The 24,596-nt window shown below is 41.4% G+C and overlaps 2 protein-coding genes across 4 annotated transcripts in view; both read right to left on the bottom strand.

Moving 5' to 3' along the window:
* The window catches only part of ccdc88b (coiled-coil domain containing 88B), a 37,583-nt gene extending 24,349 nt beyond the window's left edge, over window positions 1-13,234 (bottom strand). For 2 of the 3 annotated variants that reach the window (XM_080773728.1, XM_080773729.1), the window contains exons 1-10: window positions 13,061-13,234; window positions 11,743-11,885; window positions 10,297-10,405; window positions 4,544-4,613; window positions 4,292-4,350; window positions 4,090-4,173; window positions 2,380-2,520; window positions 1,799-1,953; window positions 1,165-1,246; window positions 887-1,045 (exon numbers count right to left, since the gene is read on the bottom strand). In XM_080773728.1, coding sequence (XP_080629854.1) covers window positions 887-1,045; window positions 1,165-1,246; window positions 1,799-1,953; window positions 2,380-2,520; window positions 4,090-4,173; window positions 4,292-4,350; window positions 4,544-4,613; window positions 10,297-10,405; window positions 11,743-11,885; window positions 13,061-13,120 — 1,062 coding nt within the window. In that variant the 5' untranslated portion in view covers window positions 13,121-13,234. The remainder of the gene's footprint in view (window positions 1-886; window positions 1,046-1,164; window positions 1,247-1,798; window positions 1,954-2,379; window positions 2,521-4,089; window positions 4,174-4,291; window positions 4,351-4,543; window positions 4,614-10,296; window positions 10,406-11,742; window positions 11,886-13,060) is intronic. The other variant, XM_080773730.1, reaches the window with a different exon arrangement.
* Window positions 13,235-16,825: 3,591 nt separating this feature from the next.
* rom1b (retinal outer segment membrane protein 1b) lies at window positions 16,826-24,494 on the bottom strand (the record flags this gene model as incomplete). Its single annotated transcript, XM_080773479.1, has 5 exons — window positions 16,826-17,035; window positions 20,476-20,722; window positions 21,690-21,877; window positions 22,602-22,847; window positions 24,342-24,494. 5 exons carry the CDS (start codon window positions 24,492-24,494, stop codon window positions 16,826-16,828), a joined length of 1,044 nt encoding a protein of 347 aa, XP_080629605.1.
* Between the last annotated feature and the right edge of the window lie 102 nt (window positions 24,495-24,596).

Below are 24,596 nucleotides of genomic sequence, written 5' to 3'. Positions count from 1 at the left end.
CTGTGGTTACAGTTGGAGCTGTGGTTACAGTTTTCCTATGGTCACAGGTTAAAAGGGTTCACTTCCTCTTTTGAGGCAGATCTTAAGATAAAGACTGAGTTTCTTGACCTAAAGTTACCACAAACATTATATATGTGTCATTTCTGTTTTTATTCTTCGTAATATACATTGAAGGAGTATTTGTATTAATCAAGTGTTTATCTCTAGACTAGTTTGTTCTGAATGTTCATTGGATTTAGTTTATATATGCAACAGATACAATTTCACTGTTGGTGGTTGCAGGTGTCCGTGGGGTCGAGTTCAGCCTGGCTGTCTGGATCCATGGAGAATGAATAAAATGAGATGGGGGACTCGGTGACAGTGGAACAGTGTCATTGCATCTCCTTTGAGAACAAAAGCTCAACTAAACATTGTAAGTATGCAAACCCAGTCTCCCATTCAATGCCAATGTTGCAGCTGTAAATATTCATGGCTTCAAACAATATACTTTAATCTTCATTCTCTGGCTTCTGGTACTCACTATTGATCGAAACACTCATGGTCAGGGAAATGTAATATTTGATTTGGTAAATCAAACATTAAATCAAACAGGTGGTGGTATGAATGGAATGATTGGCAACACTTGCTACGCATTCCATGTACAGTATATAATGCATTATGTAAACTTATAAGGCATTGCGATCTACTCATAACCCTGTATAATTGTGTGTGTGTGTGTGTGTGTGTGTGTGTGTGTGTGTGTGTGTGTGTGTGTGTGTGTGTGTGTGTGTGTGTGTGTGTGTGTGTGTGTGTGTGTGTGTGTGTGTGTGTGTGTGTGTGTGTGTGTGTGTGTGTGTGTGTGTGTGTGTGTGTGTGTGTGTGTGTGTGTGCGCTGTACCACCCATACCTTAAGCTGTGTGCGTGTGAGCTCCATACTGCGCAGTTTGTGTTTACAGCTCTGAAGTTCGGTCTGCACATGCTCAGACCGACTGGCGCGCTCACGGACACAGTCCAACTCATCTCGCAGTGCACGCATGCCACGCGCCTCCGCCTGTAAGGAGCGGTTCTGCAGATACATTTAACCGACAGACACACACACACACACACACACCAATGGAGATCAGAACATTTGGTCAGAGTAGTTGAATGAACACTGAGAATGTTACCGTGCACAGATGTACGAACCTCTTTTTGAAGCGCCTTGAGTTGCTGCTCCGTGGCCTGAATTTCCTGCGTCGAATCCAAAAGCTGGTCCCCTTTATCCTCTCTAGGAAATCATTATCAGACGTGTTAACTTCATCACTATGACACACGACAAAAGATCTTACACTTTCAGATCTTATACACTTTCTTTTTAAAGTGTCAACAGTTGCAACTGACTGAGCAAACCTCCATCTTAAACTAAATAATAAAAACCACTTTTTTATGAGTAATATTTCGATCTGAGCTGAGGTCAGACAAATCACTAAGACGCATAATCATCCTTGGACAACAATGGGCTTCAGTTCATACTGTGGAATCAACATAATGTTTTCATGCACCAATAACATCGGCACACAAAATATATATCTCAGCTCCAAAGCTCACATTATTAAGATATTTGCATTTAAACGACACCCTTAAGCACATATGAATAATTCTATACAATGTCTGTGAATACATAAGTGGCGATGTATTTGTCTCTCGGAGCTATAATGATGAATTATGTACAGTTCTCCTTAATCTCCCCTCACACACAACCACTTCACTACACACACACACACACACACACACACACACACACAACCTCTTCACTAAGCAAACACACACACGCACTCACAGTTGTTGTTTGAGGCGCCGTAGCTTGGCCCTGCTGTCTGCCAGCTGCAGTGCCAGGCTCTGGGGCAGCTCCTCGTTGTGACCACCCAGGGGTACCGCGGTTGACTCCGTCTGGGCCTCTCGCTCCCTAGAGTCTCTACACAGCTCCACTATTCTCTAGGGAGACAAGAGAGAGAGAGAGCGGGAAAGAGCAATGGGGGGGGGGGGGGCAGAGCAAAATGTGGGAGCACAATAGCGAGCAAGAGAAAGCGACACCATAGCGGAAAGGAGAGAGAAAGAAAGGGGGCAAAAATAATTGAACAGTTCAAGTATTGAAATGTAGACCTGGGATATATGTGAAGTATAAGTTATAGGAATTATGTTGCAATATTAAGTAAAGGAACACATTTGTGTGTGTGTGTGTGTGTGTGTGTGTGTGTGTCGTGTGTGTGTGTGTGTGTGTGTGTGTGTGTGTGCGTGTGCGCGTGCGCGCGTGCACGGGTGTGTGTAGCCGCGTACGTGTTTGTGTCTCTTTTTCTATGTCCATCCATTCCATTGACAAGGACTTAATAATTTCATCTACATAATTACATGTGCGTATACCTCCAGGTGTGTGTCTCTCTGCGCCAGGAGACCTTGGATCTGTTTGGCCATAGAACCAAACACCAGCTGTAAATCGCCCTCCTCCAGCCCTCCCAGCTCCTCCCATTGCAGTGGCAACACCATCCTTGGGTCTTGAGTCACCTAAGAGGAAGCACAGACTGTAAGTCAATCGTTCTCGACTTTTTTCATTTCAAAGACCATTTTGGTAAAGCATTAGGTCATGGACCACCATTTGATATATTTTTAACTCTGGGATCACAATCTACTCTGTGAAATTCAGTATTTAATTGAATGCAGAGAGAGTGTGTATACTCAAATATATAGATGCACTCTGAGTTACAGACCCATAGTGCCCTACACTCCCTACAACAAGGTGAGAGAATCTGATCACAGAACTGCAGCTCTGGAGACAAATAATTTAATACATTCGCTATGGGAAGGATGATTGAATACAAAGCGTGTGTGTGTGTGTGTGTGTGTGTGTGTGTGTGTGTGTGTGTGTGTGTGTGTGTGGGTTCCGTGCACACAGGGAACACAGTTTCTCACGTCACCATAGGAATGCTGATATCTGTCAGGGAAATGTGGCCAAAAATGGCTGACATGCAAAACTAATGACCATGCACACACCCATCTAAAATGTCCTCAGGTGGAAGGCATATGAAGGATGAGCAGAGGTGCATCCATCCACACAGGAAGAACACCTCTCACCTCAATGATTTATGTGGCTGAGGAATCTGGCACAAAATGCTGGGTAGGCAACATGCTGTGTTTGTAATTCAAACCTGTTCTCACCGTTGCTCACGCGTGCTTCTACTGTAATTTAGACGTGCTGGCATGCAACCTGCTGTTATTGCAACTGAGACAGGAGGGCGTTCTCGTTTCTTTTTTAGATTACATTTTGACATTTATGTTTCATTTGAGAGTGCTATGGATGATAATGGGACTGGGATAGGAAATAAATATATACATTATCACCAGGGCATTCTTTGGGAATTCAGGAACTTGTGCAACCGGGGGCCGGCGTATTAATTCAAGCCTTGGGAAAATAGTATTTGATCAATGCAGCAACCAATGGCGACCATAGGCGACATGAGTTCCGTCCACCGCTAGGGTGCTTACGGTGACAGTGACTGATACTGTATCAGTGTGCAGTGGCACAGCGCTTTAATGGGTCAGTTGCTGCTGTATCAGCCCAAGGGGCTGATAACAGTTATCACCCTGGGGCTGATATGAGTCATCACTCTCTCTGTCTTTTTATCACTTCCCAGACGCAAGGCCAATGGTTGTGATAAAATAGAATATGCACACAAGCCTGACAGGCAAGCTTAAACTGTTAGTTAATGGTGAGTTGAATTGCAAAATAATATAATTTATTCCCAGTGCTATTTCATTCACACTCTTACACTAGTCAGTGGCTCAGGAGGTACATAGAGGGACTGTCTGGGAACCAGAAGGTCTCTGGTTCTATCCCTGGCTCCTCCTTGAGCAAAACACTCAACCCCAAACTGCTCAAACTTGAGAAAGTTGGTGCCTTGCAATTGGCTTGCTTCTGCCATCAGTGTGTGAATGGGTGAATGTAATGCACATTGTAAAGTGCTTTGAATAAAGACGCTATAGAATTGCAGGCCGCCGAAATGCTGACCATTCACCAAAACATTGGTTATTAAAAACAGAATAAGAAGGTTCAACAGGAAAACAAATACAACATACCTCCTGGATACACCTGGCAATATCTGCCTGTGTTTCAATGTCCAGTGATTGGATCTGTTGAATAAATGTTTCCTTCCTCTCACACTGCAAACACAAGGAAATAAGATAATTAGCAGCAGAGGTAATAGCGTGCGTGCGTGTGTGCGTGCGTGCATGCATGCGTTCCACATCACACACGTTTACATGCACAGTAAACTGTTACCTGTACAGCACATCCCAGTAACAGCAGCAGCAGTCTCTTGAGCTCCTCCACAGCTGCCTCTGAGGACACGGACACAACTGTCATTGGCATCATTATCATCTGCATCATCATCTCTGTTCTCCCCTGATTGTAATCGCTACTATTATCACCTCCATGCGTTTCACAGATAGCGAGAGATATTACTTAAGCATGTAATTGCCTTCTTGCAACTGAGAGATGTGGCATAGATAAGAGCATCATGTTATCTTGTACCTGTTAGGGGGTCCTGCCCCAGAATAGCAATGTTTGGAAGGGGCATCAGTATCAACTGCTGCAGGTATTCCTGAGGAACAGAAACAATGCAACAGGCTATTAGAGGAAAAATAGAATGTGCTTGACGGGCAAAATTGTGCGTATGTGTGTATGATTGTTTTTCTTCTCAGTGTGATGTCACTAACATCTACTGTACTGTAGCTCTAGTTCAGTATTTCAGTAGTATATTCAAAATATATGCAGACTAACAAACAATGACAGACCGTGTCAGCGATAAAGACAACTTTAGGTAAACATGACAATAATATCATGTATCTGGGTAAGGATTGTACAAAAAAACAAAATATTATCTGTCTGTGTTGAACAATATCAGTTTAGCAAGGATAGTAAAAGGTCACAGTTGTTAGATGAAACAACTCCAAATAGAATATCAGCAAAGGTTACACTTGACATCAAGTCAAAACACCCGAAAATAAAGATTAACAGATTTAACACCTAACAAAAGATGCTCACTATCATCCCACCTCATCTTTATTTAGACACCTTTAGTTAATCACAGTTAGACTTATTTATCTAACTTTTTTGAGCGGTGCGGTCTATAATATGTGTCAGTGTCTCAATGTATGTCTGTTTGTTTGGGGTACGAACAGCTGCAATACCGCTGTGTGGCCTAAAGTGGCACTGTTGAGCAGACTAAAGGGCCTTTCACACTGAACAGTGAGCTCTATAACAATAAAAGTAACAATAAAACTGTATACAGTACAGTACAGTACAGTACAGTAAAGTACAGTACAGTACAGTACAGTACAGTACAGTGCAGTACAGTAATCACAATAAAAGTATAGTTGCACCGCTCAGTTCGCACAGGTGTGATTTATTTTTACCAGCTGCATGTGTAACAGCTGAGCTCGTTTATGAGCGATCATTTTGCCTTTCTGTACTAGCAAGCTATCTTTCTCATTGGCTGCCGTATTGCCTGCCTCGTCTCTAGGCAACCAGACACTTTTTGCCTCTAGCCGACCTCTCAGCCATGGGATGCTAGCAAGCAACAGAATGGCATGACCATAGACATATATGGGCATGACTCTCTGTCTCAGCCATGGGATGGGATGCTAGCAGGCAAAAACATAGTCTGATAGGCATGAAGTCAAACAAACCATCCAACACTAATTTTAAGAAACTTAATCAAGTAGAACGGGTAACGAGGCGGTAACGCGACATGATGCAAACTGACACAGATATTTATTTCATAGTACAATTCTGCAGATATAATAAGGCAGCTGGTAATTAATTGATGTTCATCAATTCTTGTTTACCTAGCTGAACTTAGAGGAGCTTTGGTGGACTTAATGTGCCAGTCTGTACTGTATAAATGTCCCTTTGACAGGGTTGATATATGTCAAAGATAAAATGCCTAAAATGTCTTAATCCTAATTTGTTCTTTGTCAGCCGCTCTCGCTCACTGGAAATAAAGAATTTCACAAGCGATACAGTCATGCGATGTAGTATAAATTATAGTGCCTCTGAGGAAAGATAGTTAAGTTGTTGAAACGCTTTCCTGAGAAACATGAAGATTTAGAGAAGGGAGAAGAAGGCGTCCCAGCACTTCTTCAACCACAATTTCTACAATAAATGAATGCACTGGCAGAGTCCAAATGAATTTAGCTGGATGTGTGTAGCTGCAGACGTTCCCTGTCCAGCAACCTGGCCTTTCTGGCAAGGACCTGGACTTTTGCAATTGCTTTTCTTCAGGAACCTGGGTGCTATGCTTCCTCTCATTCAATACAATCTATAATACTGATGAGATAATACAGACGACTGTATGACATTCCCTTCTATATAACCTCTGTCTTATGATCCAAAATAGCCTAATGTATGCAGTCTTCTTGAGAGTATTTTTGTTGCCAGAGAGATATACAACTCCTCTCAAAGCCTTTTATTTGCATTTGATCCACTAATGCAGAATCCGTGGCATACAAATTCAAACTAAAACCAAGCAATCCAACCACTCATGTGAAGTAAATATGGTTTAGAGAATGCTATGAATCTAACAACATCCCTTGCACAACCCCACAACCTTAACCTTTTGGTTATTCGGATATTAAAGATGCTAGCGGTTTCACTGCTGCGTTGATCTCAAAAGCCTTCTGAATGAGTCATGACTCTTTGGAATTGTATTTTGTAAACTCAGACTCAATATCAGAGAAATGGTTCTGGTTGTTACCATACAAATAAACTCTACAGTATCTTTGCTGTTTTGATAAAGAAGGATACTATCTTTAGTTGCTCTTGAATCATTCACTAGTCACTACTGTTTGATGCAATAACAGTGTGAATTTTCTAATTTACATAATTTCTGATGCAATTTTCACTGTTGATTTTTGAACGCTTGAATGGGATAATGTCCAGGGCCAACTGCTAGCCAGTAGCCAGAAACATATTTTCATAACCTTTATGACAATGACACCATAGTTAAGTGAGAAGGAATTAGCCTTCATCGTCCGTTTAATATCCCTGATGATAATCTACTGTTGTCTAACCCTGTACTTCACAGAAGTTGCTGGCCAAGGAGGTTATAGGAGAAATCCATTTGCAACCTTATCTTTGTCATATTCTATCTTGCCATCGTAAGGCAGGCTTTATGTTATGTGAATTGCTGTCAGGTTTCATTTTACTCAGACATAATTAGATTCTTTAATGGTTTCTAATGCTTGTGGGGGCTGTCTTGGTTTCCTTTATCTGTTCTTAAGTATATTTATATATTTTTTCTTCAGTGCTGTCTAAGCTGTGTTCCTAGAGCTACGTGTACTTGTCATAATCAGATTTCGACTGTAATTTCCTGAAGTTAATTGGATCCTTATTTCTTAGCATTTGAATGGCCTTCAAAATGCCATGGTTAACTTGGGGCCAAGATCTTTCCTTTATCCACTTGTGCATGAAAGGGGCCAACAAATTAATAACCCTGAGAAATTAACATTTGAAAACCCATCTAAAAAAGTAACTTTGTTCTCTATGTTTCTCCATTCATGTGCATTACTACTAAAGCAGGATAAAATAGACTAGAATCGAGCCATAACACTAGTCTGTTAAAAGGACGACAAAGCCTTCAGAATGATCCACATAGTGGTTTGTTTGTATGTCCACACACAACACAACAAGCTCCATTTGTCCCTTCAAATGAACATCTGTCGATGCATTCAAGGAAATCTTTATTGTATGGTATGTCTTGTGTGACTATCCTTCACATATCTTAAGATCAGTATATCCGATCGACTTCCGATACACTTGGCGGGTATATTTCTGAGGACCCATGGGAGTGCAGTGCTGAGTGTGAAACGGATGAGCATCTCTCTCGGTATATACCTGTGGCCACTGGGCAAAGCAGCCTATTTCAAAGGGGCACATTTTGAACGGGCACTCCACTACTAACAATTGAACAAATTCTGCCTCCAGTATCACAAAAAATCGAAACACTTGTATAATAGATTTTTGAATGTGCTAAAAAATACTTCCAGCTCATTATGAATATAGGAAAGGCCCCTGGGCAGTGAGGAAGAGTGGTGCAATGTTCAGCTATCATAGATAATGATAAAAATGTATATAAGGACTCTCTAAAGGTGCAGAGTGTGCGGCAGGGTGATAGAAAGCAGAAACATTTCTCTCCACCACAAATGCATCAATGTTTTAACAGAGGGCTCTCAAAAGAAAGGGTATGTGTGTGAGCTGAATTCAGTGGTCAAAGAAGCAAAAACAATTGGATACAACACATAAACAGTTCACAACATGGTGTATTTCCAGATATTTTCATTGAAGCACTGAGAAAACTGTTGCGCCTTTTCTTCGTCCTTTTTTTCTCTTCAAACTTGACTACGGTAGCGGTGGTCTCAAAAAAATAAGGGAAACTTTGACAGGAAAAGACTCGCTCACCATATAGAAAAAGAAGTAAAACTCCTTAGACTGAGACTTAGAAAAATATATTTTATTTTATTTTATCATGCTGTGCTAATGGTGCTCTGTGCTCATGGTGCAATTAAAAAGCAAACGTTTCGGTCCTCAGACCTTCGTCAGTGCTATGGTTTTTCACAGACAAAGAACTTACTCTTTAAACAACTCCAAAACTGTTTTGGAGTTGTTTAAGAGTAAAACACAAAAAACATGTCTTCACTGTTTCACTTCCCATTTCTTTGTCGAATCACGTCCCTTGAACAGTAAATGTGAGAATGAGGAAGCATATCAAGTCTTATTTGTGCAGTGCCCAATCGGAATGCGTGCCCGCTCAGAACGTGTGCCCCTTTGTAACAGGTCCATAGCTTGGCTCCCAGTATTGCTGCTGGTAGCTTTCTTGAGAAATGCTCATCCGATCGACTTCACACTCAACTCGACACTCCCTTTGGTCCTCAGTAATGAAGTGAAGTGAAGCCAAGTGTGAAGAAGAGATGTGCGTGGGTTATTATTGACTAGTCTAGAAATTAAAGTAATTTTCCGGTAATAGCTCTCACATTATCTGTGGAGAGCGTTTCCAGGAATCTGTCCGTCGCGTCAGATCTGTCCGTCGCGTCAGTCAGCCGCGGAGGTGGAGCTTCTTTTCCATCCACCAGCTGTCTAAAAAGCCGGAATGACGTTGGGCGTCAGCTTCGTCTGTCCGCGGCTGTGCGCTAAGGTGTGCCTGCGCTGAGTGATGGCATCATGGGCATAGGAGGGGCTAGCGGCCCTCAGAAATTGGTTACAAAATCGTGGGATCATTTGTTTTAGAAAACGGCTAGTCTGGCATTCTACTTTAAGCTCAATATTCAGATAGTAATCATTGCTATAGTGTTTGTTCAATAACAGGGAATCCCCTGTCTCTCCAGCTTTTAAACAGGTGGGTTGCCAAGGTCAGCCAATCAGGAGAGTGTCCATTTATCAGCTTCATTGTGTTCCAGTTGCAATTTTGTCTGCTCACCTCTTGTGTCATCACTTCCAATTTCACTTGTTTATCCTGTATGCTAGTATGAGTTCTCACAACATTGGTCATCCTGACCTGAAAATGCATTTTCTTTTTACTAAAGAGCTGGAGCAGGGGCGTCATGTTTCAATAATGATCGTGAGTGCTCAAAGTCCTGGCAGCAGAACAAAAGCCACCTTATTGGCATTTGAATGCCCACGTTGGGCGGCCCAACACCTCTTGCCCAAGCGCCCCTGTAAAGGTGTGTGACTTATACGTGACATTTTGAGCAGGGGGAGGGGAAAGGGAGGCGAAATTCAGTCTTCATAATACGTGGGACGGTGGGTGCATATTGGCTTATTATTTTAACCGTGGGTGTTTCAGCTACCAGGCACCCCCGGAGTCTCCGCCACTGAGCTGGAGAGAGCTGGAGAGACCCCTGTTACTGATCAAACACTCTTGTCTTGGCCAGTTCACACTTGTAAAAGAGACTTCAGTAGACTAGAGTTTATACCAATGATTATCCCTTATTTTAACACTAACAACAACAAAATCACTTGCTGAACTACACCTTTTAATGGAATACATGGAAAACACAGTCAATACCTTATATGGCTGTTTTAAAACAAAGTACTACAGAATAATGTAAGAAATATTTTTAGCAAAACTGACATGCTCTATTTTTTCTAAAATGTTTCTAACAAACTCTGATAACTTCTTCTCATACAGTCGTACTCGTAATAAATCAAAATGCTGGTGCAAGTACATTTGTAAATGGACTCTCTCAATCCTGTCACACTACATCCATACTCCTTTGTTCCTACCATACCTGGTAGTAGGCCCTGAGGTGTCGATTTAAAATGGAGAAGTTCTGGACTCTCAGCATATGGTCATCTCTCTCGTTGTGGTACAGCTGCTCCATCTTGGGGTTGGGGTCTCTGGGACGGATACACAAAGTAAGAAATTATATTTAGTGCATATACTGTCTGATGAGCTCAAATAACTACTACAATCTCTTAACGGATGGGAAACCTTAAGAAACAGATACAGTGCATTTGAGTGTGGAGGGAATAAAAGTTTAATGAGTCTGAGGCAGGCAATGAAACTCCACATGCAATCATCTGTCGATAACTTTGCTTAGGTCAGGCCAAATTAATCAGCAGTTCAGCAAATACTGGCTGAGATTGTGTCTTGCCATTTGCCAACTGTAAGGGAATTAGTTTTACCCTCCTTAAATTTGATGCTGACTAATTGACACAAATCGCTCATTGACACAAATGTGCATGATGACCCATATATGCCAACTTTTCTCTCAGGTCTCATAAAAGGATGACATGATAACAAACAAAATGTGGCAGTCAAAACTAAAACAATAAAAAATATGATAGCCATTGCCAGTTTTCATTGTTATTGCAGATAATTCGTTTATCTATTTTTCAGCAACTAACACTCGTCATGGGAATGCATTGAAGTTCTCCAATCACGACAAACCATGGCTAGGCTAAGTTTTTGTTAGCAACATAATTTTTTGGGGTTAAACAGTGGGTGAATCTCGCTGCTAATCACTGGTAAAACAATAATATACCGTGTCTGTGATATGCTATCGCAGCTACAGGCCTTTAGTAGGACACAACAACAATGCCCAGCGGTTATCACAATATAAGAGCACTCTCTAGCTCCATATTATGTATTCATCTTTATTTGATATATAACCATGATACAATGGCCTCAAGTATATATTTTGTACATGCATGGCTTGCACTGGCGAGGTACAGTCCGTTTCCCACAGTATACTCTGAGGTTTGTCGCTGCAAAGCTCTCACTCTTACTGTTGTGTTGTACCTTCATTGGCCTTGTGCAGACTCACACATTGGCACATATTTATATAAAGTTAGTCCGTCCTGGTCTGCTTCCCTCTTACCTTTCTGGGTATATCTCACACAAAACGAGTCATTAACAGATTACCTGCATAATGCATTGTACAATGGCAATCCACTCTAGTATTCTGGCCAAGGCAATCTGCGTATCTTTTACATACTATTATGTCTATTACATACTGCCAACTTCCATATAGGTCTATTTCATTATGAATATATTAAGGCCTCATATTTTCAAAAACAAGATCAGCTCTTGTATTTCACGTCATTTGAATGGTTTATTTTTGGTGACAGCTAGGGAACGCCATTGAAATCTCGATCCCCGTCATAACACGATGCAAAGTTGGGGGACATTATAAGTTAGCACTGGAGCACAAGTAATTCTCAAGTTATCTTACATGACCCTCATGACCTCATTAAGAAAGACGCCATTGGTCAGCCTCAGGTATCGGTGCTGGGGAACGGAGTTCACTTCCATGTACTCGCCGCTGTAAAAATGGACATTGTCCTCCCCCTCCACTATTCTCTCAAACAGCTGCACCTGAAAGAGGAAGGACATGGTGTGTGTATGAGGAGAGAGGGGGAAGGCAGAATTACATAGTACTACAGACAGACAGAAGATGGATTAGCAGAGATCATAGACAGAAGCAGAGTCGAGAGGGAGATTGATAGAGGGAGAAGAAGCTTGGTGGTGAAAAAAAACAAAAACATTTTCACACAGGAAGCAAGCAGCCTCAAACGGTGGAGTGCAGCACCTGTTTAGACAGGTGGGAGGCGAGCATTCACACTGGGAAGCGCTTCACAATGAGATGAAGCCAACCAGGACTGCAGCCAAGGTCTCTCTCTCTCTCTCTCTCTTTCAACTATAGAAAGGGCTATGCCAGTCCAAACTGCAGTGTAATCAAATCAGGTTTATTCCCAACAGTCCGTCCCCAAAAAACTACAATGCCGGTAAATACAATAATACGTCCACGTTGGGAGACAAAACACACATTTGTTTGTTTTGTTTTGTGTTTTGGTTTTCTCCTTTTTCGTGTATTGTATTGATTGTAGTTAGGACCCTCTCGAAAACGAGATACTGTATCTCAATGGGGTATTCCTAAATAAAGAATTTCAAACAACAACATACTGCGTCAGAGTAGCTTGAGACCTTCTTTGTCTTGATAGGATGCTCTACATAGCCCTATACGGTAGCTCTGGCTGTGTTGTTGACAGAAGAACCTGCATGGTACCAATTCAGCCTGTCTCTCCAATGCAGCATGACTTTGTTTTATTTTTAAGGTTGGGTTTGTCTCTGAAATAATCTATGATGAAAATTAGTTCTATTATTTTCCGCTTCAACAGCTCAAGCCAGGACACACACGGAAGTGTCAGGACTCAGGTCTGAGAAGAACCTGGCCACAGACAGGCAGTCAAAAAGAGAAGTAGCATGTTTTGTTGTTCAATTCACAATAGCAGCAGGAGCCAACAATGCTATTTGGCTTTTATTCACACCCTGGTGGATTTCACACCATGTTTTTATTTTTATTTGTGATGAAAGGAATGGAAAATTACAGAATCCTATTCTAAATGTCAAATGCCTATTTTAAGCCCTTGGCCAAGGCCCATGTCTCAGAAGGTTTCAACTACACAATATTTTTTCTCTGTCTTAATTGCAAGAAAGACGACATATATTCTGAGAATTACAGTGATAAATAAATAAATAAATAAACCTACCCATAGCACCAACGCACTTCCCATGAATTCCTCTACCATCTCCATTATGTTAGAGTCCATTTTTGTGTGTAATATAGGCTTATTGTTAAGTCTTAAAGATACCTACTTTATTTCTGTACTAGGCCTACTACATTCTAAACTATGTAGACAACAAGAAAGAGATTCCATCTTGCGTGTAGGCATGCAACTAGTAGTTTCACATTTGCCTTTCCCCCACGACTCTCTTCCAAGTTCCTCTATATTAGTCAGTCTTTTAGTCAGGGTAAATGTTGTAACCTAGGCAACGTAGGCTATTGCAAAACCACACCGGAATTGTCAAAACGCGCACATACGTGCATTTCTGAAACCGTCGTCAACTCATCGTCATCGTCACACCTCGAAGTCATCCTAGCTACAAGTAAGAAGTCACGTAGCCAGATAGCTATAAAAAGTATTAGCATCAAAATATAGCCTAGCAAAGCCAAATGTATAAGTTTGTAGAAATTAGAATGCCCCTTTCAGAATCAGTTTGATCAATTAGGCACTTGCAGTTATGAGATAGGACCTGTAGGCCTTATGTGCTGCATTAGTATATTAACCTATAAAATAAACCTACAGCCTACAATATTTATTAGTATATTTACAATTCGTACCTAAATCCTAAAATGAAAAAAGTAGCAGCTAAAATCTTTCCCTCAGCCAGGGGAAAAAATGGAGCCATAGAAGTATCAAAACATGGAAATACTCAAGGATAGATACATTTAAAATGTTGTACTACTTCAGCCTACTTCCGTTACTGTAGGCTGTTACCGCTACTCCATTGTCTGTACTCTGTAGTAAATCTCTTTATTGTCTTGTAATTCACCACCATCCCTCCTAGAGCCTCTCTCTGTGAAACCTAGTTCTAGTATTGAGCAATTGTGACCTCTAGCGGTTGGAAGCGATATTATAACTACCGGTATGCTTGGAAGTTGCAAGATAATTGCAAGATTATTACTTGCAATTATCTTGCAACTTCCAACCATTATGATACCAGTATTTTAAGCAATGGGATAATTATTTTTTGGGTTGGTAGATCACCTTGAGCTGGCAATTTTAAAAGTAGACCTCAAGTCAAAAAAGTGTGGGCACCCCTGACCTACAGCCTAGCTCTGGTCCATAGCCTTCTAACCTACAGCCATACACTTAAATGATTATTACATCAATATTCTGTCTCTACTTTTCCTCAGGTAGTAGCATACAATTTTATTTTCGCGCTATTGTGATGCAGAGAGGCAATTCCAATATTAAGGGAAGGGAATCTTTAGGGAGATAATATTTTAATCTTTCAGATTCACAATTCAAGGTTCATGTTCAAGGTTGTAGGCCTACTTTATTGTTACATCTTGTATACATGGTACGTAAGAGTAAAACTTATTTTTGTTTGGCTTCCTTTAGACAATGCAGCAGTATAACAACAGTAAAATAATAATAAAAGAGTATCATTATATTATGTACATGTGCATATATCTCTGCTGTCTGGAAGAAACCATCTAACTCCAAAATGTTCATTTTTCAGAAAATGAAAAGTATATATTTTTCAGGAAATTAAGAAAACCTTATATTTCGAAAACAAAGCATTACTGCCTCATTTGTTTGGTGTTGCCACATTATATATAGGCCTACCCTAAGACCGCAGTAGCAGTAACCACACCAGAGGGTCGCCATGCAACTCCTTGCATGGTTTTGTTGGTTTTGTTGCAAGGATTTGCGAGTAGTTGCAACTAAGGAGTTGCAGTGGTTATGACGAGGTCAAGCTGGTTCAATATTGTTTTAACCAACACACAGACATAAAGGGTGTGCAATAGCACTGATTTATGCAAAGAAATAAATCAAAAACCTCAAAAATGCAGTTAGGCGCATGGTTTCCTCCCGACAGCAACGATATGTTTTCCCTGTAATAGCAAGTTAGGTGAACTTTGTGTATACAACCTCACAGTAGACTACGTTCTATATATCATAATATCATATCATATTCACAATATCAAAACAGTGACGTTTCTTCACATGACATATTTGTAAACTCCATACGCACTCCATAGAGGCCATATTAAAGGAACGATCTCTGCCCCAAATGTTTCACATCAGCCTGTTATAGTGCCACCAGGAGGCCGATTTCTCATACAAATCTAAAACCAAATATAAAGCCAATTGTATAGTAATGTGAACGAAAATTTTCATATTCCATCCTGATTGGCTAAGATTGGCTTCCAAAGCTTTCAGGCCTGTCAAAAGTTTTAATTTTGTCGAGGATGGTCCCAGCATTTAGAAACTGCCAGATGCTAACTTGCGAGCAAGTTATGTGACCATACCATTATAACAACCCCCCTGGCTGCCAGTTGCCCATGTATGGTCTATTTGATTGTTCGGATTCGGTAAGATTGGCTTTCAAAGTTTGTACAACATGCTAAAGGACCGGAAGACCGTAGTAGGTCGTACGGTACAAGCATCTTTTCCCCATGGATTCCTTGGATGATGATGCAACATATAAGCAAGCTCATTTGTGCCAGATTACATTTTCTGCCATAGTGTGTTTTCCTTTAACTACTACTGTATTAAATGTGTTATTTGCCTATATGAAAACAATGTCGGTACGTCCCCCGCCATCCCAACTATGAATCAAAACATCCAGTGGTATCTGAGACAGAGCGTTATTCAGAAGCTTGAACAGGCCTGTAGCAGACCAAATTGCCAATAACAAACCAAAAGTTATTTTCTCTTGCAAATAATGAAAGCCACGATGACCCTTAAAAGCAGTTTGTACTTTTTGTTATAGCTTCACTTAGGCTACAGTGCAATGGACTCTGCCAGTGTCCTGTCACTGTGCTGATAACGCTTGTACAGCAGTCCAGGGATTAGTATACTGGGATTATCGGATTGTTTCAGAGCTGCCAGGGCAGACAAGATGAATGGTCTGCATTTCTATAGATAGATGACAGCTCCATATTGTCATAGCCTACAGTGCAGGGCACCACTTGCAGTCAGCGCGCACACACACGTCACACACACACACACACACACACACACACACACACACACACACACACACACACACACACAGACACACACATAATTAATCCATTTTCATTCTCCTGGGTGAACTCTGATAACCCCCTAGCCAATTAATTTACTCACCCATGATAATGGAGTTAGTACAAAAGGAAGCAGACACTACAAAGCAGTTAGAAATGTCTATCTTTAATATATTTCATGCATATTGGCCCTCTTAACAGATTCCGAAGCATTTCATTAGTTTAGTAGGCTACAAACTCTACAGCTAGCCTCGAGACAAATACAGAGAACATGGCATTACGTTATTTATAAAATTATATGACACTTGCCAGATTTGAGCCAAAATAATCTGACAATGTAGTATTTGAACATTGAACATATTTGTGTGTTTGTTGAATGATTCATCTTTTCAAATGTCTGTGCTTGTGTTTTAGATTGAATTATGCTCTCTTCCACCAGTTACAACAACTGTAGACAGTTCCATGGCCGATTTGGTGATGTTTACATGTGTAGGAGGTGGGATGTTTCTTAGATTCCCCAAATGGGTACGTGAAAGGGAGTCATGGCCACTGCATTGGTGGAGCATAAAATCAAGCCTAGCCCATCAAAACTGACAGTTGTTCTACCCCACCCCCGCCCCCCGCTCCCCGCCACCAAAATCACAGACCCAAGATGCATCCACCTTTAACCCTTCATTCTCAGCACATTCATTATTGTGTTTTTTTTCCTCTCCCGCTAGGCTTCTTCTTCTGTCGGCGCTTCGTCACCCTCTTCAGCGCCCGGTGCCAGCTTCAGCAGGATGAGAACCTTGATTTTGTTCTCCTCAAAGGTTTCCATGATGCTCTTCTCCAGGATATAGCCATCGGTCTCTGCCTCTGGGTCTTCTAGGACTATGGCTGCCTCCACAGAAGTCTCCAGGTACCGCAGGCCAAACAAAATCGATATCTAGAGACAGAAAGAGGTTATTGTGTTACAGTACACACAGTATGTTTATATTAATTTGTGTCAACAATGTTACAGTTTGTCTCTGGATGAGAGAGAGAGTGTTGTTTAGTTTTTTTGTCATATGTTGGGCCCACAGGTCGCGAATACAAGCCGAAATGAGTTTTCTTAGACGGGTGGCTGGCATCTCCCTTAGATATAGGGTGAGAAGTTCAGTTACACAAGAGGGCCGTCAGGGTTAACGCAGGTGCAACATTCCCTCCCACAACCTCCATTATGAACCCAGCTTGGCCAGGTGCGCTGGCTGTGTTCGTGGGTTGGATGGGCGATTTATTGTCACTGCACAAGCAATGCCAGCTTGGTCATAGTGAGCCTGTTCAGCAGGGAGAGGAACTGACTGGAGAGGATAGTGTAGTTTGTCCACATGTTATGCTCTGTGTGTGCATGATTTGGAATTGGATCTACTTGGCCTCATAGAAGGTGACCTTTATCCAGTGGTGTAAAGTATCTAGTTATATACTTAAGTAACTTTCTTCAGTATTTATAATTTTCACTACATCAAAAGATTTTTCTTTTACTTTTACTACACTACAATTGACTTAAGTAAAGTATCAATACTGCAATAGAGAGTATGGGCATGCTTAAAGTGAATGGCACATCGAGTGGCAAATCGAGTGGCAAAGCAACAGGCAAAGTGAATTTAACATTGTTTAATGTTGTTTAATGCAATCAGATATGACTTTTCTGTGTGGATGTATGGGGCTGTCAAGGCCAGAAAGTAGTTTTTTGCCACTCAGTAGGCGTTCCTGCATAACTTCCTGTTTTGATGATGATGTCACACGCATACCCTCTATATAGAAATACTACATTTCAATTAAAAGTCTGGAATTCAAAACGTAATTGAATAAAAGTACAAAAGTATTGGTATCAAAATGTACATAAAGTACTAAAAGTACAAATGTTTAAGTTTTCAAATGTATAAAAATCTGATAAAAAAAAGGACTTAGTTCCTTTCCACCACTGCTTTTCAGGCCGCGACCCCCCAAAATAATCATATTTGAAGTAATGAAGTTTGACTCTGCTCCACAGATAGACATTGTGAAAATAGTCAAACTACAACCTGTGAGCTTGTAGATCGGCTATTTTCACAATATTTGCCTTTTTCTTACGTTATATTTGACAATTTGGTATTAAAAGGTCTTAAATGTCATTCAATTGTAACGTTTGAAATGTGCAGATACCCCCTATACACTTGGTTTTGTTTACTGTTGAGTCAGAAAACAATGTTGCACATTAAGCTAATGATATTGGGACCCCCAACAATATTTTGGCAACCACTACAGTTCCAGAGGCTGTGCCAAGACACATTGAAGCTGTTCTAGCAGCTCGTGACGGCCCAATATGTTTGTTTTCTTCCTTTAAATTGTCATCCCTTTGTAGAATTATCTATTGTTCTGTAAGATGAAAATCATTGGGTTGCTGAGGCAGCATTGTTGCTAGCAACACTGGGGAAGAATCATCCCATTGGGGAAACTTTAAAACACAGACACATTTCTATGGAATTATACACAAACTAAATTGATTCAGAGTCCACACATAAACTATACATGCATAGTTGTAGTCAAGTTATGTGGTTAATCTCTGTCTTAACCACTTAAGCCCTATTGTTCATAGTTTAAATAAATTAAAGATTTTAAATTAGGTGTTTTTATTTATAAGAAAACAGATCTACAAACTCACAACGCATTGCATCTCGACACATTGTGAGCTTATAGATCTGTTATTTTCACCTACTATATGTACGTGATTTAAAAAGTCTTCTCAAGGAGGAGAAAAGGTGTTCTATTAAATCAAAATGGGTGATGCTAATATGAGGTTAGTAAAATATATTCATACATCTGAGCCATAGCCAGCATTATAATTTTGCATGAGCTTTCAGGGTCCACAAAAGTTACATGAGGAAGATAAACAATGTCAATGTCATCCTTTAAAACAACAATGTACAGTAAAGATAATGTTGCTTTTTATATTCAGTTGCCTGAAAGTTGGCATCAAAATTGTGACAAATATCACATCTATCATTCCACATAGTTACATTAGCAATTTGCTTGCTATACAGACTACATATAAGGTTTATATCAGGAAATGGTGAAGGCAGCTTTATTTGGGTTCTTATTAGAGACTGCATGGCCTCCTCAGCTCGTTTTACTTGAGACAGAATGTGCTGAGACAGAATGTGATGTCTATCTACTAGGCTGGAAAAGCCTGAGGCAATTCTTCATGAGGGGTCAAGGGTCACTGCTATGTCCGAAAAACGACTGAGCTACTAAATCAAGAGGTATAGATTGTTGATTAGCCACAGGCTACATGTGACAATTCCTCTCATCTTTAACACATGTGATCACAGGCAGAGTCCTCGTTGTTGTTTAGAGGGACTGGTGCTGTCAATATACGGTAGCACATTTGGTTCATAGGTTAAAAAAAAGTCTTGTTTGATTAAAGGATTGATTAGCCTACAGAGCAGAAATGGATTTGGATGTCCATGTGTTGCTGTTGTCTTCCATGTCTGTTTTATGTATTAACCAGATGCCTGATGAAGGTCTGAGCGACTGAAACGTTGCTCAATAAATCTAATTGAGCAAGTGAAGACAGTGTGCCGGATCCCTTTTTTCTCTACTTCGCCGTATGTATTAACCAGCCTCAAATCAGCCTTGGCTTAGAAACTCCATAATGCAACACATCTGCTTCATGTTATTGTAACCTGTATACAATGTTCTGCATTGTCCCAGACAAACAAACAAACAATGTTGCCCTTTATATGACATATTACGGTAATAAGAATTGTGTACTTCTGTATTTATAGGGTTACTGGTGAAGACAAGATAATGTATTAAAAGTTAGTTTGTATTGAAATTCAAACGTTTATGTAAAGAATCAGGTAGTTTAGTAATGGCTTTTAAGTAGATTTTAGGACTTTTTAGTAGTTCTTAATTACGCTGGGAATTAAACCTTATGTTAGCCTGAGCTAACGTGTTAGGTTTCTGGTCTAGAGGGGCGTGTCGCGGCTGAGATTTGCGCACGCCCTGATTGGTTCACTGATCTGTCCGTCAGCCTCTGTCCCTCCTTAGTTCAGCACTATACTCACATCATTTGGAGTGACGCCCACGCACGCGGAAGCGTTGACTCTTGACCTGACACTTCTAGACCAGAGCGGCCAATGCGTTTCCCCAGGCTTTTTTTGCACCGACAAAAATGAAAGCCTGGGTACCGAGGCTAACCTTATGTTGACCATGAAGCCAAAACAGAAATAAACACAATATTGGTATATACGTATATAGGTCTCTATAGTATTATTATAGTAGTTTTGTGCATAATTCTCTCGGGATACCCCATGGATGACCAACTTATTATATAATATAGGTCCACTAGTTGGAGAAACTCACATGCAGGAGGATAAAGAGCAGAACTACAGGGCCGATCAGGTTCATCAATCCCATGTAGTAGTCCATCAGGGACTCTCTGCAGCCACGGCTGTACAGGTTGAGCTTCTCCGTTTGGTACTCGTAGTTGAAGTGGGCCCTGTTGTTCAGCAGCAGGTACTGAATGCAGGGCCGTCCGGATTGGGGGTTGCAGCAGCTGAAAGGAACGCCGTCTAGCAGGTAACGGCCGTCCACGTTGCTGCGAACGCGGCTGGAGAAACAAAGAGGCGGGGTTAAGAGTGAGAATGGATGCATGAGTGATGCTCCAATGATCCAAAACAGCGGGTCTCGGGACCCATTTGTCAGTAACAATGGAAGTTGGAGATCCAGACCATGCCCCACCCGGCTATGCGATACTCGTTGTATACCCGTGTCAGAGTACCCGTTCCACCCATCTGTCTGTGTCCCTTTTATGCCCATATATGGAGATTTCTGTAGCTGTCACTCTGTGGCCCTTTATTCCTATATTATGGAGTTCTGTGTCCCAAATATGGAGTGTTGTGATGTCAGAACAGGCCAGCTCCATATATGGGGACTGTGCAGGGGCCCTGACCAGAGCCCGGGCAGAGGCCTTTTGTGGCGGTTCTGGACAACCGTAGGTCCGACTGACTCGACACCGGTCACTGCACTCCCTGTGGGGGTGTGGAATGCTTGTGTTGAATTTGAGTTATCTCACACACACACACACACACACACACACACACACACAGACATGGTGCGCTGACATGATACGTGCCCTAACTATTAAGCTTTCGGTTCGCCCAGTCTCATCCAATTCTTTTTCCTACCAACCTTTTTCTATCCCTCTAGTCCACTGATATCATGTCTTCATTGGATGTTCTATCTATCCAACACTATACCAGAATCCATCACATTTTCCCTTCTTCCCTCTCCTCACGATGATAAGAGCACTGCTCACTTCCAGCTGTGTGTGTGACTGTGTGTGTGTGTGTGTGTGTGTGTGTGTGTGTGTGTGTGTGTGTGTGTGTGTGTGTGTGTGTGTGTGTGACTGTGTGTGTGTGTGTGTGTGTGTGTGTGTGTGTGTGTGTGTGTGTGTGTGTGTGTGTGTGTGTACTGTAATGTATGATAAGAGCGCCCCTCACTTCACACAAGTGTGATTTCTTTGTTTGCAAATTGCTAATAAAAGTATTCATTCAATAAAGCAGTCGCTGACTCACTCACTGACCGCCGGGTTGGTTTGGTTCAGGTATCTGTTGTTTACCCACTGGACTTCAAACCAGTCCCTGGAGCCAGTGTTCCCACAGCATTGCAGTTCTATCTGCAAGCGGTCGATGTTCTCCTTCTGGAAACAGCGGCCCGGTACGTCTGTGTCACGGTAGAATCGAATACCGCTCTTTAAGCCCAACTAGTGAAAGGACAGAAAATGGAAAATAAAAGGTAGGGGCATCATCTGCTGCTTGTGACTTGTGTGCCTATTTATACAAGTTAAAAATCTACCCCTCCAAATTGTGAGTAGAACTGCATATTCTGAAGCTTATACAATCTTAATAACTAACATTTTAGTGGATGTACATTGTCATTTTTGTCATCAACAATGTATAGAGCAGGACATTTATTTTACAAAATTGATTCATTATAACTTCTAGCGTAATTGTTATCACCATTATGATCTGTTTATATTTGTCATTAGGTTAAAACGGTCCTTCAGACGCCTTTCCCCTCTCAGCTCTGGCCCTCTGATCGTAACCTCATGCAACTAGCTGTCCGTGCCTTCAGCAACCTAGGCTCCTTCTACATCGATGTTGGCTACAATACACTGACACCACACTAGACAGGAACGCCCACAAACGTCACATCCGGTTTTAGCCCAGGGTAAGAATTTTCTATGGCTGCCAATGCAACAATCCTTAATCACATACGGACAAACATCTATGCCTTGTCCACGGGCAACAGATCTTTCAACGTATGGCATTGCAAATACGTTTGATAATCGCTACTCTGCGCAATGTTGTTTTGGAAATGCCGCAAATTGCATTGCAGTGAACGAGAGCAAATCACAACTTCCCCCGGGGGTGGGCGGAGTCACAGCTTGACGCTCTGAATACGCGCCATGCTTTGAGTGGCCTCACCTTCAGGGATTCCTCTAAGTGTCCTTGCAGGGCTTGGGTGAGCACCAGAGCGGTTATGAGCAGAGCACAGAGGATTGCAGACGCGATGAACCAGGGTAGCAGGTAGACCTTCCAGCGAGGGAATTTGGCCAAGTCCAGGGAGTCCTGACATACTCTGCCTGCAAACCAGTTGGTACCGATGTAGGCTAGACCCACCGCCATCAGGACATTGGGTACCATATGGATACACTCTGAATTCTCCATCACCTGGAAAATAAACAGTAGAGCCAAACTTAACATCCTTTTTTTAGCAACAGCCAAATCCCATAGTCACTGTTTGATTGCTGGTTAAGTTTGTAAAAAAAAGAAAAAAGGCAAGAAAAGAAAAGTACTCTGGCAACTAAAATACTGAATTAATTAACTGGTGACATTCTGACTTGACCTTTGAGACTTCAGTACATGATGATATCCCAGATGTTAAAGGATAAAACCTAATTATTTTGGAGCGAAATTGCTGTAGCACAAACCCAGTTACAACCTTTTGATGGCCATGTGGGTGCAGCCACATAGGGAGAATACCGTACGCATTTCTCTTAATGTTATTTTACTTTATATCCCCTGTAAGGTATTTTTGCCAGTCCAATGTGTCTATTCTGGTTCTCTGTCAATGGTTGGCCATTAAAGGTCTGAACAAGAGAGAGCTTGTGTTAGATATTAGTAGTTAGGAATTACTAATTAGTATGAAAGTAATGTCTGATGAATAATCCCCAAACCAAACTTGATATTCTTTCATTTTCTTTGATGATAATAAGGTATGGCTGCCTTGTTGGAACTGCCCTATTAAGATCTATAATGGTCCAATAGCATGCATCCGTGGCCTGAGGCTTTCCTGTGTAGCTTATTGGCAATCAATGTTTCCAACCTATTGAAATCAGTAATCAATCCACCCCATTGGGCAACTGGATTTGGGAAATGTACAAGTCAAGGTATAGATAATAGATTATGACATTCACGTACTAATAACAGATTCCCCACAATTCAATACGGATTCAACCTAAATCTTTGTTGTTAAAGGTCATGCGTCACTGTGTGTGTGTGTGTGTGTGTGTGTGTGTGTGTGTGTGTGTGTGTGTGTGTGTGTGTGTGTGTGCGTGTGCGTGTGCGCTCATGCGTGTGCACGTGTTTGTTTATCTTTGTGTCTGGATCACTGTGTGTGTGGGTGTGTTGTGGGGGTGGGGGGTGCATGAATGAACATTTGTGTTTGACTTTCCTGAATGGATTTTTCCACCATAACAGCTAACTGTTACGATATTGGGATGACTATTTCACATAATATTTACACAATGAGATCTATTATAATAACTATGTAAATAAAGGGAAATAATAGACCAGCTAGAACAGTCCGTTACGTCAATCATTGTACTGTAATGAAGCATTTAAAACTAAGAAAGGACAACACTCAATTATGATATCCAAAATCTGTGATGATAATTAGTCTCATTGCACGATATTGATACATTGCCCAGCCCTACTATCAGAATCATTGAACACAGTTTGTGTGTTAAATGGTACAGTAGGCCTACCTCCAGTCCCTGCTAGCGTTTTTTAGGTTTGCACAGCTGAATGTGGGCTGTGAAAGTGCATGCATGCATGTTTTTGTGTTTGTTTCGGTTGGCTGCATGGATTCTTCTATCTCAATAATAGCATGTATTGTATGCCCATTTCCCACACATGCATTTTGAACCCAATCACCCCGTATACCTCTTCCCTGCGGAGTAGCTCGGTTTTAAGGAAGACACCCATGCAGAAGGTCAAGGCCCCCGACAACACTGCCAGCCAAGACAATAGCCACAGGCCCTGTGCCAAGCGCACACGCCGGTGTAGCGGAAACTTCACCGGTAACACAGCCACCATGGCTCACAGTCATGCACCAGTCAGACAGAGGGAGAAGTTCAGGGGGTTGAGCTCATCTAAGTTGTTCCAGTTGGAGCGGATAAGCAGGCAGATCCCTTAGAG

Source organism: Protomyctophum bolini (assembly GCF_963924005.1).
Source record: "Protomyctophum bolini genome assembly, chromosome: 10".
NCBI classification, from domain to species: Eukaryota; Metazoa; Chordata; class Actinopteri; order Myctophiformes; family Myctophidae; genus Protomyctophum; species Protomyctophum bolini.
Note: the sequence above shows the minus strand (reverse complement) of the source record. Positions and strands in the feature narration are given on the sequence as shown.